Here is a 14,242-nt window from a genome sequence, read left to right as displayed (position 1 = left end):
AGTACAGTGCTCTGCACATAGTAAGCGCTCAATAAATACGATTGATGATGATGAAGTGGCGGAGCTGGGATTCGAACCCACGACCGTCTGACCTTCAGATCCCCAAGCCTTGCTCCATCCCCTTCTCTAGAAAGCAGTTTGGGTCCCAGTCAGCGACCCCACTCATTCCTCCATGGACAGAGATTTCCACGAAACTCTCGAATCCCGGAGATGGACCACTGTTGGGCAGGGACCGTCTCTATATGTTGCCAACTTGTACTTCCCAAGCGCTTAGTACAGTGCTCTGCACACAGTAAGCGCTCAATAAATACAATTAATGATGCTGATGACTTTGACGGAGTAAAGGAGGGACCGCTCTAGAGGTCAGGCTGCAGTCGTGGGAAAGGAGAGCGAGGAAAATATCCCGGGATTTTGAACTTGGCCCAACAGCTCCTTCTTTCTGTTCCATTTATAGAGAAGCAGCTTGGCTCAGTGGAAAGAGCCCGGGCTTTGGAGTCAGGGGTCATGGGTTCGAATGCCGGCTCTGCCACTTGTCAGCTGGGTGACTCTGGGCAAGTCACTTCACTTCTCCGGGCCTCAGTTCCCTCATCTGGAAAATGGGGATGAAGACTGGGAGCCCCCCCGTGGGACAACCTGATCTCCTTGTAACCTCCCCAGCGCTTAGAACAGTGCTTTGCACATAGTAAGCGCTTAATAAATGCCACCATCATCATCATCATCATCATCATTTATAGGCATCCTCGGCCCTGGGGTCCATCCCCCCCGCCTTACCTCCTTCCCTTCCCCACAGCACCTGTATATATGTTTGTACGGATTTATTACTCTATTTTACTTGTACATATTTACTATTCTATTTATTTTATTTTGTTAATGTGTTTTGTTTTGTTGTCTGTCTCCCCCTTCTAGACTGTGAGCCCGCTGTTGGGTAGGGACCGTCTCTAGATGTTGCCAACTTGGACTTCCCAGGCGCTTAGTACAGTGCTCTGCACACAGTAAGCGCTCAATAAATACGATTGAATGAAATGAATGAACGAAGTGTACGAAGGTTTTGGTGTGTGAGTGCTGAGAAGAGAGTTGGGATGAAGAAAAATGAATCAAAGATAGGCTCCTGGAGGTGGTGGGATTTCAGAACCGGCGGCCGGTCTTCGTTGCAAAGCATTTGAGGGTAGGGACCGTCTCTATGTTGCCAACGTGTACTTCCCAAGCGCTTAGTACAGTGCTCTGCACACAGTAAGCGCTCAGTAAATACGATTGAATGAATGGGGGCTGCTCGTGTCAGTAGAAAAGAGCAAATTGTGCAGTGATAAGAAAATCTGAAGTGGAATGATTGAGCCAGCGCTGGTGATTCTGGAAACGTCTCGGCATGGTTGGGGCCCGGGCAGGCAAACGAGGCTGATGGGAAACCATCACATTCAATCATTCAATCAATCGTATTTATTGAGCGCTTACTGTGTGCAGAGCACTGTACTAAGCGCTTGGGAAGTACAAGTTGGCAACATATAGAGACGGTCCCTACCCAACAGTGGGCTCACAGTCTGAAAGGGGGAGACAGAGAACAAAACCAAACATACTAGCAAAATAAAATAAATAGAAATGTACAAGTAAAATAAATAAATAAATAGAGTAATAAATATGTACAGACATATACGTATGTACAGGTTCGTATATATACATATATATATACGATTCATCAAATCGTATTTATTGAGCGCCTGGTACAACAACAAATGGAACAGGGAAGCAGCATGGCCCAGTGGAAAGAGCCCGGGCTTTGGAGTCAGAGGTCATGGGTTCAAATCCCGGCTCCGCCACTTGTCGGCTGTGTGACTTTGGGCAAGTCACTTCACTTCTCTGGGCCTCCGTTACCTCATCTGTAAAATGGGGATTAAGACCGTGAGCCCCGTGTGGGACAACCTGATCACCTTGTAAACTCCCCAGCGCTTAGGACAGTGCTTTGCACATAGTAAGCGCTTAATAAGTGTCATTAAAAAAAAAGCACATTCCCTGCCCTCAGCGAGCTCACAGTCTAGACGGGGAAACGTGGAAGCGGGAAGAGAGCGGCAGGTTCAGGGGGAGCATTTCCGACCAACTCCCAACTCTTCAGGCTCCTTCCTGAAGCGGCGTGGCTCAGGGGAAAGAGCCCCGGCTTTGGAGTCAGAGGTCGTGGGTTCAAATCCCGGCTCCACCACTCGTCAGCTGGGTGACCTTGGTCCAGTCACTTCCCTTCTCCGGGCCTCAGTTCCCTCACCTGGAAAATGGGGGTGAAGACTGGGAGCCCCCCGTGGTACCTCCTCTGGAAAATGAACCTGAAAGAGACCTGGAGCCTGATCACCTTGTAACCTCCCCAGCGCTTAGAACAGTGCTTTGCACATAGTAAGCGCTTAATAAGTGCCGTCGTTATCGTTATTATTATTCCGTGGCCCGCCTTCTAGCCAACTCTGCCCTGGCGGTAGGGACAAGAGAGGAGTTGAAACTCCAGCGAGACGGATTTCCCACTCGCCGGGAGCTCCGCTGTGGGGCAGGCCCGGGAAAAAGCCTCAAGGATCCAGAAAGATCGTCGCGTCGGAACATTTCTGGGGAAGGAAGAGAGCCTGTGAACCCCCTGGAGTCGTTTAAAACATGAGATGGTTGCGTACTTTGCAACCACCTTCAGGATTGGGTGTTTTAAAGCCTTTACTTCCCCTCCTCCCCTTCCCAACGTCGCGGCCGAACTCCAAAATAGTCGACGTCCGGTGTGCGTTTGGCGAGCGCTTCCATAAAGGTGTCATTGAAAATGCAGCCGGACTGCGACAGCTCACGGAAAATAAACCCCCTCTGCCCCTATCACGGCGGGGATCCGAACTGCTTCCATTTCTCCAAATAAAGCCGAGGTTAACGCAAACACGTTACTAGATGGGAACCCAGCTGAAAAAGCAGGGTCCGTCTGTTTGGGTTGGCCGCTCCGGTTTTCCTCCTTTCCCATCCCTCCAGCCCCCTCGCTTCCCCACAACGAACAGAAACCAGAGAGGGGGAAAAATAAATCCTCAGGTTATTCCGAGATAGCCAGCGGACAATGGTGGGTTGATCGGGACTGTCTCTTAACAGCATCCGACAGACCGTTACTCTCTTCCCCCGGTAAAGCCTTGTTCATTCATTCAGTCGTATTGAGCGCTTACTGTGTGCAGAGCACTGTACTAAGCGCTTGGGAAGTCCAAGTTGGCAACAGATAGAGACGGTCCCTACCCAACAGCGGGCTCACAGTCTAGAAGGGGGAGACAGAGAACAAAAGAAAACATTATTAACAAGATAAAATGAATAGACTAAATATGTACAAATAAAAGAAATAAATAGAGTAATAAATCCGTACAAACATATATATTGAATATATATATATAGAATATTGAAGGCCCATCTCCTCCAAGAAGTCTTCCCTGACTAGCCACCCATTTTCGTCTTCTCCCAATCCCTTCTTCGTCGCCCTGACTTGCTCCCTTTTTTCTTCCCCGTTCCCAGCCCCAAACCACTTTCATTCATTCATTCATTCATTCATTCATTCAATCGTATTTGTTGAGCGCTTACTGTGTGCAGAGCACTGTACTAAGCGCTTGGGAAGTCCAAGTTGGCAACATATAGAGACGGTCCCTACCCAACAGCAGGCTCACAGTCTAGAAGGGGGAGACAGAGAACAAAACCAAACATATTGACAAAATGAAATAGACTAAATATGTACAAATAAAAGAAATAGAGTAATAAATCCGTACAAACTTATATATTGAATATATATATATTGAATATTGAAGGCCCATCTCCTCCAAGAAGCCTTCCCTGACTAGCCACCCCTTTTCGTTGTCTCCTACTCCCGCGTCGCCCTGACTTGCTCCCTTTTTTTCCTTCCCCGTTCCCAGCCCCAAACCACTTTCATTCATTCATTCATTCATTCATTCATTCAATCATATTTGTGTGACTTTGGGCAAGTCACTTCACTTCCAAACCACTTTCATTCATTCATTCAGTCGTATTTGTGTGACTTTGGGCAAGTCACTTCACTTCTCTGGGCCTCAGTTCCCTCATCTGTAAAATGGGGATTAAGACTGTGAGCCTCCCCCGTGGGACAACCTGATCACCTTGTAGCCTCCCCAGCGCTTAGAAAAGTGCTTTGCACATAGTAAGTGCTTAATAAATGCCATCATTATTATTATTATTTGGAGTCAGAGGTCAGGGGTTCAAATCCCGGCTCCGCCAATTGTCAGCTGTGTGACTTTGGGCAAGTCACTTGACTTCTCTGTGCCTCAGTTCCCTCATTTGTAAAATGGGGATGAAGACTATGAGACCCCCATGGGACAACCTCATCACCTTGTAACCTCCCCTGTGCTTAGAACAGTGCTTTGCACATAGTAAGTGCTTAATAAATGCCATCATTATTATTATTATTATTAGTTGGAGTCAGAGGTCTGGGGTTCAAATCCCGGCTCCACCAATTGTCACTTCTCTGTGCCTCAGTTCCCTCATCTGTAAAATGGGGATGAAGACTGAGCCCCCCGTGGGACAACCTGATCACCTTGTAACCTCCCCAGCGCTTAGACCAGTGCTTTGCACATAGTAAGCGCTTAATAAATGCCATCATTACTATTATTTGGAGTCAGAGGCCAGGGGTTCAAATCCCGGCTCCACCAATTGTCACTTCTCTGGGCCTCAGTTCCCTCATCTGTAAAATGGGGATGAAGACTGTGAGCCCCCCGTGGAACAACCTGATCACCTTGGAACCTCCCCAGCACTTAGAACAGTGCTTCGCACATAGTAAGCGCTTAATAAACGCCATTCAAAAAAAATACGGTGGAATGAATGAATGCGGAGACACCCTACGGAGTCAGCCGGGCCGAATTCCGGTTAAGGGGGCATCCTTCACTGAGAGGGGTTCCCCGGGGGTTCATTTTAGTTTTATTTTAATTTGGAATTTTGTTTTACTGTCTTTTTTCAGCGTACACAGACTCTGCTGAAGGAATACAGAGAAAGGGACAAGTCCAACGTATTTAGCGACAAACGTTTCGGGGAGTACGACGCCAGAATAAACCCCGAGGAGAAAATGATGAAGAGGTTCGCTCTCGAACGACAGGTATGGAAGACAGCTCCGTGGCGGGGGGTCCGGGGTGTATCAGTTCAAGTTCGGAACGGGGGAAACTTTCTACAATCAATTGGTCGTATTTATTGAGCGCTTACTGTGTGCAGAGCACTGTACTAAGCGCTTGGGAAGTACAGTGCTGACCAGAACCGGGCTGACTTCATCTTTCGTGGGCAAAAGTTGGTGCCCACACCTGGCCAGGAATACTTTTTACCATTCTGGCGGCGGCGGTGGTGCTAATAATAATAATAATAATGGCATTTATTAAGCGCTTAACTGTGTGCCAGGCACTGTTCTAAGCGCTGAGGAGGTTACAAGGTGATCAGGTTGTCCCACGGGGGGCTCATGGTAGTGTTAAGCGCTTACTGTGTGCCCAGCACTGTACTAAGCGCTAGGAATTAGACAAAGTCCCTATCCCTCATGGAGAGCTCAGTCTGTATAATTAAAGGGACAGTTGCCAGCAAGAGGAGATAACAGCAGTAATAATAGTGATAGTATTTTTAGTATTTACATTATTGCTATTTATTTCATTATTTACGTTATTATTTATTATGATTTACAGTATTATTTATTTATGATTTACATTATTTACAATCATCATCCTCATCAATCGTATTTATTGAGCGCTTACTATGTGCAGAGCACTGTACTGAGCGCTTGGGAAGTACAAATTGGCAACACACAGAGACGGTCCCTACCCAACAGTGGGCTCACAGTCTAAAAGGGGGAGACAGAGAACAAAACCAAACATACTAACAAAATAAAATAAATAGAATAGATATGGACAAGTAAAATAAAGAAATAGAGTAATAAATATGTACAAACATATATACAATAATAATGGTATTAAAGAAGCAGCGTGGCTCAGTGGAAAGAGCCCAGGCTTTGGAGTCAGACTTCATGGGTTCAAACCCCGGCTCCTCCACTTGTCAGCTGTGTGACTTTGGGCAAGTCATTTCACTTCTCTGGGCCTCAGTTCCCTCATCTGGAAAATGGGGGTGAAGACTGTGAGCCCCCCGTGAGACAAACTGATCACCTTGTAACCTCCCCAGCACTTAGAACAGTGCTTTGCACATAGTAAGGGCTTAATAAATGCCATTATTGATAATAAATGTGGTCGAATGAATTAAATGAATGCAGTGCCCTCCATACAGGAAGCGCTCAATAAATACCATTGAATGAATGAACGAACGAATAGTCGACTGCCAAGGTAAAGCCAAGGAGCAACCAAGCTAATTTGGGGGGCACTCAGAGTCCAAGCACTTAGTACAGAGCAAGCGCTTAGTACAGTGCTGTGCACACAGTAAGCAGCGTGGCTCAGTGGAAAGAGCCCGAGTTTTGGAGTCAAAGAAGCAGCATGGCTTAGTGGAAAGAGGCCGGGCTTTGGAGTCAGATGTCATGGGTTCGAATCCGGGCTCTGTCACATGTCTACTGTGTGACCTTGGGTACGTCACTTAAATTCTCTGAGCCTCGGTTACCTCATCTGTAAAATGGGGATTAAGACTGTGAGCCCCACATGGGACAACTTGATCACCTTGCATCCCCCCCAGCGCTTAGAACAGTGCTCTGCACATAGTAAGCGCTTAACAAATGCCGTCATTATTATTATTATTCAAACCCCAGCTCCCTCAGTTGTCAGCTGTGTGACTTTGGGCAAGTCACTTCACTTCTCTGCACCTCAGTTCCCTCATCTGGAAAACGGGGATGAAGACTGTGAGCCCCCCGAGGGACAACCTGATCACCTTGTAACCTCCCCAGCGCTTAGAACAGTGCTTTGCACAGAGTAAGCGCTTAATAAATGCCATTATTATTATTATTATTGTCTGCTGTGTGACCCTGGACAAGCCACTTAACTTCCCTGTGCCTCAGTTCCCTCATCTGTCAAATGGGGATCAGGACTGAGAGCCCCACGTGGGACAACCTGATTACCTTGCATCTACCCCAGTACTTAGATAATAATAATAATAATGGTGGTATTTGTTAAGCGCTTACTACGTGCAAAGAACTGTTCTAAGCACTGGGGAGGTTACAAGGTGATCAGGTTGTCCCACGGGAGGCTCACAGTTTTCATCCCCATTTTCCAGATGAGGGAACTGAGGCATCATCATCATCAATCGTATTTATTGAGCGCTTACTATGTGCAGAGCACTGTACTAAGCGCTTGGGAAGTACAGATTGGCAACATATAGAGACAGTCCCTACCCAACAGTGGGCTCACAGTCTAAAAGGGGGAGACAGAGAACAAAACCAAACATACTCACAAAATAAAATAAGTAGGCACACAGAGAAGTAAAGCGACTTGCCCAAAGTCCCACAGCTGACAGTTGGCGGAGCCAGGATTTGAACCCACGACCTCTGACTCCAAAGCCCGGGCTCTTTCCACAGAGCCACGCCGCTTCTCCGTAAGAAGATCAGCGCATGGCTCAGGGGAAGCGCTTAACAAATTCCCATCGTCATCATCTTCATAAAATCATCATCATCATCAATCGTATTTATTGAGCGCTTACTATGTGCAGAGCACTGTACTAAGCGCTTGGGAAGTCCAAATTGGCAACATATGGAGACGGTCCCTACCCAACAGTGGGCTCACAGTCTAAAAGGGGGAGACAGAGAACAAAACCAAACATACTAACAAAATAAAATAAATAGGATAGATAGGTACAAGTAAAATAAATAAATAGAGTAATAAATATGTACAAACATATATACATTAAATGTAACAGACTAGACACCAGCGTGCGCTGATGAAGGCGTAGCCGAAACCCCGATTTTCTTTTTCTCCCGCAGCGGAATCACGGGAAGAAAAGCATCTACAACCTCAACGAGGATGAGGAGCTGACTCATTATGGCCAATCTCTGGCAGATATCGAAAAGCTTAACGACGTAGTCGACAGTGACAGTGACTCTGAAGAAAGAGGACTTTTATCAGGTAAGAAAAGGGGGTTTTTTGGGGTTTTTTTAGCCTTCTGCCAAAATTCGCTATTTGACTTCATCCCTCGGTGATTAAACCCTCCTCAGGCCCTGCTGAGAGCTCACCTCCTCCAGGAGGCCTTCCCAGACTGAGCCCGTTCCTTCCTCTCCCCCTCGTCCCCCTCTCCATCCCCCCCATCTTACCTCCTTCCCTTCCCCACAGCACCTGTATAGATGGATATATGGCTGTACATATTTTTACTCTATTAATTTATTTTACTTGTACATAGCTATCCTATTTATTTTATTTTGTTGGTATGTTTGGTTTTGTTCTCTGTCTCCCCCTTTTAGACTGTGAGCCCACTGTTGGGTAGGGACTGTCTCTATGTGTTGCCAATTTGTACTTCCCAAGCGCTTAGTACAGTGCTCTGCACATAGTAAGCGCTCAGTAAATACGATTGATGATGATGATGATGAGGTCAATCTTGAACCTCTGTGACTCGATGAGAAGCAGCAGCTCATTGTGGTCAGGGAAAGTGGCTCTGTGTTGTACTATCCTCTCCCAGGCGCTTAGTACAGTGCTCTGCACACAGTAAGCGCTCAGTGAGACCACTGGTATATATATGCGGGTATATATATATATATATATATATGTGCTCTGCACATAGTAAGTGCTCAATAAATACGATTGATGATGATGATGATATATAATCAATCAGTCAATCAGTCAGTCGTCTTTATTGAGCGCTGACTGTGTGCAGAGCACTGGACTAAGCACTTGGGAAGTCCAAGTTGGCAACATATAGAGACGGTCCCTACCCAACCGTGGGCTCACCGTCTAAATATATAATGTGTGTGTTTGTACGTATTTATTACTCTATTTATTTATTTTACTTGTACATATTCATTCTGCTTATTTTATTTTGTTAATATGTTTTGTTTCGTTGTCTGTCTCCCCCTTCTAGACTGTGAGCCCACTGTTGGGTAGGGACCGTCTCTATATGCTGCCAATTTGGACTTCCCGAGCGCTTAGTACAGTGCTCTGCACACAGTAAACGCTCAATAAATATGGTTGAATGAATGAATGACTGAATAAATACGATTGAATGAATGTATGAATGGAAAGAGCCCGGGCTTTGGAGTCGGAGGTCACGGGTTCAAATCCTGGCTCCGCCACTTCATTCATTCATTCAATTCGTATTTATTGAGCTCTTACTATAATAATAATAATGATGGCATTTATTATTTATTTATTATTATTTATGTTTTATTTTGTTGTCTGTCTCCCCCTTCTAGACTGTGAGCCCGCTGTTGGGTAGGGACTGTCTCTCTATGTTGCCAACTTGAACTTCCCAAGCTCTTAGTACAGTGCTCTGCACACAGTAAGCGCTCAATAAATGCGATTGAATGAATGAATGAATTAAGCGCTTGACTATGTGCAAAGCACTGTTCTAAGCACTGCGGAAGTTACAAGGTGATCGATCAGCCCCCTCTTTCCTCTCCCCCTCTTCCCCCTCTCCATCCCCCCCGCCTTACCTCCTTCCCCTCTCCACAGCACCTGTATATATGTATATATGTTTGTATGTATTTATTACTCCATTTATTTTATTTGTACGTATTCTATTTTACTGTGTTACTATGTTTTGTTTTGTTGTCTGTCTCCCCCTTCTAGACTATGAGCCCGTTGTTGGGTAGGGACCATCTCTGTGTGTTGCCGACTTGGACTTCCCAAGCGCTTAGTACAGTGCTCTGCACACAGTAAGCGCTCAATAAATACGATTGATTGATTGATAGATTGGGTAGGGACCGTCTCTATATGTTGCCAACTTGTACTTCCCAAGTGCTTAGTACAGTGCTCTGCACACAGTAAGCGCTCAATAAATACGATTGAATGAATGAATGAATGAATGAATGAATGAATCTGGGGCCCAGCCAATGTCAATTGTCCGATAAACCCAGCATCTAGTCACAGTCTTAATAATAATGATGGCATTTGTTAAGCGCTTACTATGTGCAAAGCACTGTTCTAAGCGCTTCTAAGTCATCAGTCCAAGGGTCCTAATTGGCCAAGCGGATTTCTAGACTGTGAGCCCCCTGTTGAGTAGGGACTGTCTCTATATGTTGCCAACTTGTACTTCCCAAGCGCTTAGTACAGTGCTCTGCACACAGTAAGTGCTCCATAAATATGATTGAATGAATGAATGAACTTGTACTTCCCAAGCCCTTAGTACAGTGCTCTGCATACAGTAAGCGCTCAATAAATAGGATTGAATGAATGAATGAACTTGTACTTCCCAAGCGCTTAGTACGGTGCTCTGCACACAGTAAGCGCTCAATAAATACGATTGATTGAATGAATGAATGAATAACAATAATAGTAATGTTGCTAATAATAATTATGGTGGCATTTGTTAAGCACTTACTATGTGCAAAGCACCATTCTAAGTGCTGTGGAGGATACAAGATAATCAGAGAAGCAGCGTGGCTCAGTGGAAAGAGCCCGGGCTTTGGAGTCAGAGGTCGTGGGTTCAAATCCCAGCCCTGCCAACTGTCAGCTGTGTGACTTTGGGCAAGTCACTTCACTTCTCTGGGCCTCAGTTACCTCAATCTGTAAAATGGGGGATTAAGACTGTGAGGGACAACGTGATCACCTTGTAACCTCCCCAGCGCTTAAAACAGTGCTTTGCACATAGTAAGCACTTAATAAAAACCATTATTATCATTATTATTATCAGGTTGTCCCACGTGGGGTTCACAGTCTTAATCCCCATTTTCCAGATGAGGTAACTGAGGCCCAGAGAATTGAAGTGACTTGCCCGAAGTCACACAGCTGACAATTGGCAGAGTCGGGATTTGAACCCACGACCTCTGACTCCCAAGCCCGGGCTCTTTCCACTGAGCCACGCTGCTTCAAGCACTGTTGTGAGTGCTGGGATAGAGACAAGGGTATTAAGTTGTCCCCCTTTGGGGCTCACAGTCTTGATCCCCATTTTGCAGGTGAGGGAACTGAGGCCCAGAGAAGTGAAGTGACTTGCCCAGAGTCACACAGCTGACAAGCGGCGGAGCTGGGATTAGAACCCACGACCTCTGACTCCCAAACCTGCGCTGTTTCTATCAATCAATCATATTTATTGAGCGCTTACTGTGTGCAGAGCACTGTACTAAGCGCTTGGGAAGTCCAAGTTGGCAACATATAGAGATGGTCCCTACCCAACAGCAGTCTCAATTTTAGACTGTGAGCCCACTTTTTAGACTGTGAGCCCACTGTTGGGTAGGGACTGTCTCTGTATGTTGCCAATTTGTACTTCCCAAGCGCTTAGTACAGTGCTCTGCACATAGTAAGCGCTCAATAAATACGATTGATGATGATGATGATGACCTCGGGCTCTGGTTTCCTGGCGTGACCGACGGGGAATCACCCGTTTTCCCCCTTGAGAAGCAGCCTGAAGTATGTTGCCAACTTGGACTTCCCAAGCGCTTAGTACAGTGCTCTGCACACAGTAAGCGCTCAATAAGTATGATTGATTGATTGTGAGCCCACTGTTGGGTGGGGACCGTCTCTATATGTTGCCAACTTGGACTTCCCAAGCGCTTAGTACAGTGCTCTGCACACAGTAAGCGCTCAATAAATACGATTGATTGATTGTGAGCCCACTGTTGGGTAGGGACCGTCTCTATATGTTGCCAACTTGGACTTCCCAAGCGCGTAGTACAGTGCTGCACACAGTAAGCGCTCAATAAGTACGATTGATTGATTGTGAGCCCACTGTTGGGTGGGGACCGTCTCTATATGTTGCCAACTTGGACTTCCCAAGCGCTTAGTACAGTGCTCTGCACACAGTAAGCGCTCAATAAGTACGAGTGATTGATTGATTGTGAGCCCACTGTTGGGTAGGGACCGTCTCTATATGTTGCCAACTTGGACTTCCCAAGCGCTTAGTACAGTGCTCTGCACACAGTAAGCGCTCAATAAGTACGATTGATTGATTGATTGGGAGGCCGAAGGTCATGGGTTCTAATCCCGGCTCCACCGCTTCTCTGCCGTGTGACCTTGGGCAAGTCACTTGTAGTCCCCTCAGCGGCAAAATGGGGATTAAGGCCGTGAGCCCGCCGTGGGACAAGGAACTGTGGCCAACCCGATTTGCTCGTGTCCGCTCCGGCGCTCAGAGCAGTGCCCGGAACATAGTAAGCGCTTAACGAATACCGTAATTATTGATATTATTATTATTATTATCATCATTATTATTATTATTATTATTATTCCTCGGAGGGTTCTGAATGCCCACCGGAGCAATGCCAAGTCTCTGCAGACAAGGGGCTCCTGAGGAACAGTCGGGCTGAGGGTGAACTCTAGAGCCGAGGGTCTTGTTGCCCGGTGACCCTGGACAAGTCATATCATCATCATCATCATCATCATCGATCGTATTTATTGAGCGCTTACTGTGTGCAGAGCACTGTACTAAGCGTTTGGGAAGTACAAGTTGGCAACTTCTGGAGACAGTCCCTACCCAACAGTGGGCTCACAGTCTCAAAGGGGGAGACCTCAAGTACCTTATCTGGACTTCTAGACTGTGAGCCCGCTGTTGGGTAGGGACCGTCTCCATATGTTGCCAACTTGGACTTCCCAAGCGCTTAGTACAGTGCTCTGCACTCAGTAAGCGCTCAATAAATACGATTGATTGATTGATTATTATTATTCCTCTGGGCCTCAAGTACCTTATCTGGACTTCTAGGCTGTGAGCCCGCCGTTGGGTAGGGACCGTCTCGTTGAGAAGCAGCGTGGCTCAGTGGAAAGAGCCCAGGCTTTGGAGTCAGAGGTCGTGGGTTCAAATCCCGGCTCCGCCACTTGTCAGCTGGGTGACTTTGGGCAAGTCACTTCACTTCTCTGGACCTCAGTTGCCTCATCTGTAAAATGGGGATTAAGACTGTGAGCCCCCCGTGGGGCAACCTGATCACCTAGTAACCTCCCCAGCGCTTAGAACAGTGCTTGGCACATAGTAAGCGCTTAATAAATGCCATCATCATTATTAGTATTATTCCTGTGGGCCTCAAGTACCTTATCTGGACTTCTAGACTGTGAGCCCACTGTTGGGTAGGGACCGTCTCTATGAGAAGCAGCGTGGCTCAGCGGAAAGAGCCCGGGCTTTGGAGTCAGAGGTCATGGGTTCAAATCCTGGCTCCGCCACTTGTCAGCTGGGTGACTTTGGGCAAATCACTTCACTTCTCTGTGCCTCAGTTACCTCAGCTGTAAAATGGGGATTAAGACTGTGAGCCCCCCGTGGGGCAACCTGATCATCTTGTAACCTCTCCAGCGCTTAGAACAGTGCTTTGCACATAGTAAGCGCTTAATAAATGCCATCATTATTATTATTATTATTCCCCTGTGCCTCAAGTACCTTATCTGGACTTCTAGACTGTGAGCCCGCCGTTGGGTAGGGACCGTCTCTATGAGAAGCAGCGTGGCTCAGGGGAAAGAGCCCGGGCATTGGAGTCAGAGGTCATGGGTTTGAATCTCGGCTCCGCCACTTGTCAGCTGGGTGACTTTGGGCAAGTCACTTTACTTCTCTGGGCCTCAGTTACCTCATCTGTAAAATGGGGATGAAGACTGTGAGCCCCCCCCGTGGGGCAACCTGATCATCTTGTAACCTCCCCAGCGCTTAGAACAGTGCTTTGCACATAGTAAGCGCTTAATAAATGCCATCATTATTGTCATTATTATTCCTCTGGGCCTCAAGTACCTAATCTGGACTTCTAGACTGTGAGCCTGCCGTTGGGTAGGGACCGTCTCTATGAGAAGCAGCGTGGCTGAGGGGAAGGAGCCTGGGCTTTGGAGTCAGAGGTCATGGGTTCAAATCCCGGCTCCGCCACTTGTCAGCTGGGTGACTTTGGGCAAGTCGCTTAACTTCTCTGTGCCTCAGTTACTTCAGCTGTAAAATGGGAATTAAGACTGTGAGCCCCCCGTGGGGCAACCTGATCATCTTGTGACCTCTCTAGCGCTTCGAACAGTGCTTTGCACATAGTAAGCGCTTAATAAATGCCATCATTATTATCATTATTATTCCTCTGGGCCTCAAGTACCTTATCTGGACTTCTAGACTGTGAGCCCGCCGTTGGGTAGGGACCGTCTCTATGAGAAACAGCGTGGCTCAGCGGAAAGAGCCCGGGCTTTGGAGCCAGAGGTCGTGGGTTCAAATCCCGGCTCCGCCACTTGTCAGCTGGGTGACTTTGGCAAGT

General features: G+C 46.9%; 1 protein-coding gene across 2 annotated transcripts in view; it reads left to right on the top strand.

Moving 5' to 3' along the window:
- Positions 1-14,242, top strand: part of NOP14 (NOP14 nucleolar protein) — an 85,413-nt gene that overhangs the window by 11,765 nt on the left and 59,406 nt on the right. For both annotated transcript variants that reach the window (XM_038745597.1, XM_038745596.1), the window contains exons 2-3: positions 4,958-5,092; positions 7,886-8,027. In XM_038745597.1, the coding sequence (XP_038601525.1) occupies positions 4,958-5,092; positions 7,886-8,027 (277 nt within the window). The remainder of the gene's footprint in view (positions 1-4,957; positions 5,093-7,885; positions 8,028-14,242) is intronic.

Source organism: Tachyglossus aculeatus, chromosome 4, assembly GCF_015852505.1.
Source record: "Tachyglossus aculeatus isolate mTacAcu1 chromosome 4, mTacAcu1.pri, whole genome shotgun sequence".
Lineage (NCBI taxonomy): Eukaryota > Metazoa > Chordata > Mammalia > Monotremata > Tachyglossidae > Tachyglossus > Tachyglossus aculeatus.
Note: the sequence above shows the minus strand (reverse complement) of the source record. Positions and strands in the feature narration are given on the sequence as shown.